The 2,500-nt window shown below is 46.3% G+C and overlaps 1 protein-coding gene across 1 annotated transcript in view; it reads right to left on the reverse strand.

The window, feature by feature from the left end:
* Positions 1-2,500, reverse strand: part of galnt14 (UDP-N-acetyl-alpha-D-galactosamine:polypeptide N-acetylgalactosaminyltransferase 14 (GalNAc-T14)) — a 91,381-nt gene that overhangs the window by 23,857 nt on the left and 65,024 nt on the right. The window contains exon 7 of the mRNA XM_083688366.1: positions 1,963-2,050. Coding sequence (XP_083544492.1) covers positions 1,963-2,050 — 88 coding nt within the window. The remainder of the gene's footprint in view (positions 1-1,962; positions 2,051-2,500) is intronic.

The raw sequence follows: 2,500 nt of genomic DNA on the forward strand, positions 1-2,500 counted from the left end.
GGGGAAGCCAGGGGAGAGGTTAAGAAGAGAACTATGCAGGTCAGAGAGAGAGGATGGAGAAGAGGAAAAGGGAACAGTCTCCAACTCGAATAGACCGAAGAAAACGTTGTGTGTGCATGATTTCTCTAGCTATACCATGCCAGCATCAACCACGCATGGTGCAGTGAGATACGTCAAAAACTGAAGATATACATTGCGTGAGAGTTCCGTGAATTACAAGATATGTTTCTGAGAGTTACGTGAATTACGTGGCAGTAAGGCAGTATTAGGCATTCACTTTGAGTGGTTAAGGTAAGTTAGAGTAAGTTAGGGTAAGTTAGGGTAAGTTGTCAGGGGAAGGCATTAGCAAACATTAGCATAAGCAACAACAATTAGCAAGAATTAGCGAATTCGAACCAGCGACGTTTTGGGTTGCAAGTCGGGCGGTTCACGCCTCAACCACCCCACTAACCTCCTTATGCGGTGTTCTGCCTTTTCGTATTTACCTGCCAGTATAGCTAGATAATATGTTCACACAGAACAAAGTATTCTTTGGTCTGCAGAAAAGATCGCCCAGAATGGATTAATTTGGAGACTTTCGGTTGGATAAAAGATAGTGGAAAACAGACTGATGAGAGGCAGAGGCAGATCAATACGATATCAGGTCAGAGAAAAGGGAAGCACATGACTAATACCAAAGAGATTATGAGGAAGAGATTAGGGAGAGGAGTGGAGGATGAGGAGAAAGGTAGGGAAGGAGGTGAGGAGGGTAGGCTGTGAGGGGAGGGAGCGGTCGATTAGACCTCTGCTACAGCTCCTCTCCTCCACAGTATCCCCCCCCCACTTCATCCCTTCGTCACATACTTTAGTCTTTGGCAGAACAAAGTCGCTACTTCCAGCCACCCACTGTTCCTAGCAGCGTACCTACGGTATTGTGCCTGTGCTAATGGCTCTAATGACTCATAATGGGAGCCGGCCTATTGGCTAATGGGTGATCAGGGCGGACCTTGGGAATGACCTTTATCAGAATTGCTTTAATAGCTGGCCCCGCCCCGCCCCTAAGACGCAGTGCCCTTCAAGTATTAAAATACAGTTGACAGGACAAATGCATATTTGTTCTATTAATAAAGTAGTGTGTGTGTGCTTGCGTGCGTGTGTATGTAAATGTGTGTGTGTACATGTGTGTGTGTGTGTGTGTGTGTGTGTGTGTGTAGACAGAGCAGCTGATGTGGCATGCCGACCCAGGAGTGCTGGCATGGCGGTCTACAGTGGCGGGTCTCAGCGGATCGATGCTGCTCCATCGACACCACGTCTTTTTCATGTTATGAGTGATGGCTACATCAATAATTTAAACATCCAATCGCAGAGAAGCTGAGAAGAGACGACTATTTCCTCCATTGATTGGTCGTCTCCCATTTCCTGGGAGCACAGATTAGTGCTGTTCACCTAACAGTGAGAAGCGGAGGAGAAGAGAACTGGTAGCCTGGGGGAGGGAGAGAGAGAGGGAGAGATAGAGAGATAGATACTTTATTGATCCCCGAGGGGGAATTAAGGAAATTAACGAGAGAGGGAGAGGGATGAGGAGGAGAGGAGGATGGATACAGGGCTGTACAGAGGGATGGAGAGAGGGATGGAGGTTGAGAGAGTTCCTGGAAACACAGATTGGTGCTGTTCATCTAACTGCTTGTAGAATCCCCAGGATCAGAGACCTTCTAGGGGAGGGAGAGAGGGTGGGAGGGCTGGAGGGAGGGAGGGAGGGAGGGATGGAAAGCGAGAGCAATAGAAGGAGGACTTAAGGGAGGGATATATTCTGGAGAGAGATATGGATAGTAGGTATGGAGAGATATGGAAAGGAGGATAGAGAGAGAGAGGGAGAGAGGGGGCTGGATAGAGTTGTGGAGAGAGGGATGGGAAGAGAGAGGGATATACAGAACAGCAGAGAGAAGGAGAGAGGGATAAAGAGAGGGATGTTGTATTCTATACCTCCGCGGAGGTCAGAAGAGGCTGCTACGTAGGCGAAGGTATCCATGTTGATGATGTCGATGACTGGGCTCACCACACAGGTAGGATCCTGGGGAGAGACACTGGAGGGTCAGACACCTGATTCAAACCAAACTTTATCACCGTCGGTATACAACATTATTGACACTATCAGCTCTACGCAGCACCTACTGTATTCAACTCCACTATACAGTAAGTGTCAATGACCAGAATCACTAGAATACATCAGAGCAATGGGGTTCAATCCGATATACATAAACATATTTGGTACCGTACATTTAGGCTTTTTGTGATGGCTTCCAAGTGTACATTATGGAGAGTATTATAATAACTAGATACAAAAATAAAGAAGATTACAAATAAATAAAAAATAAAGAACAAAACAAGCACCAGCACTGAAAAGAGAGTAAAAATGCACCCCGACTAAATATAATACATTTGGGGTTTTCTTTGATGAGCAGCTGTCACCCTAACTTTAAAGACCAGATGACAGTGATAGGATAGCAGGCTAACATGATGA

This window comes from Argentina silus (genome assembly GCF_951799395.1).
Source record: "Argentina silus genome assembly, chromosome: 17".
Taxonomy (NCBI): Eukaryota; Metazoa; Chordata; class Actinopteri; order Argentiniformes; family Argentinidae; genus Argentina; species Argentina silus.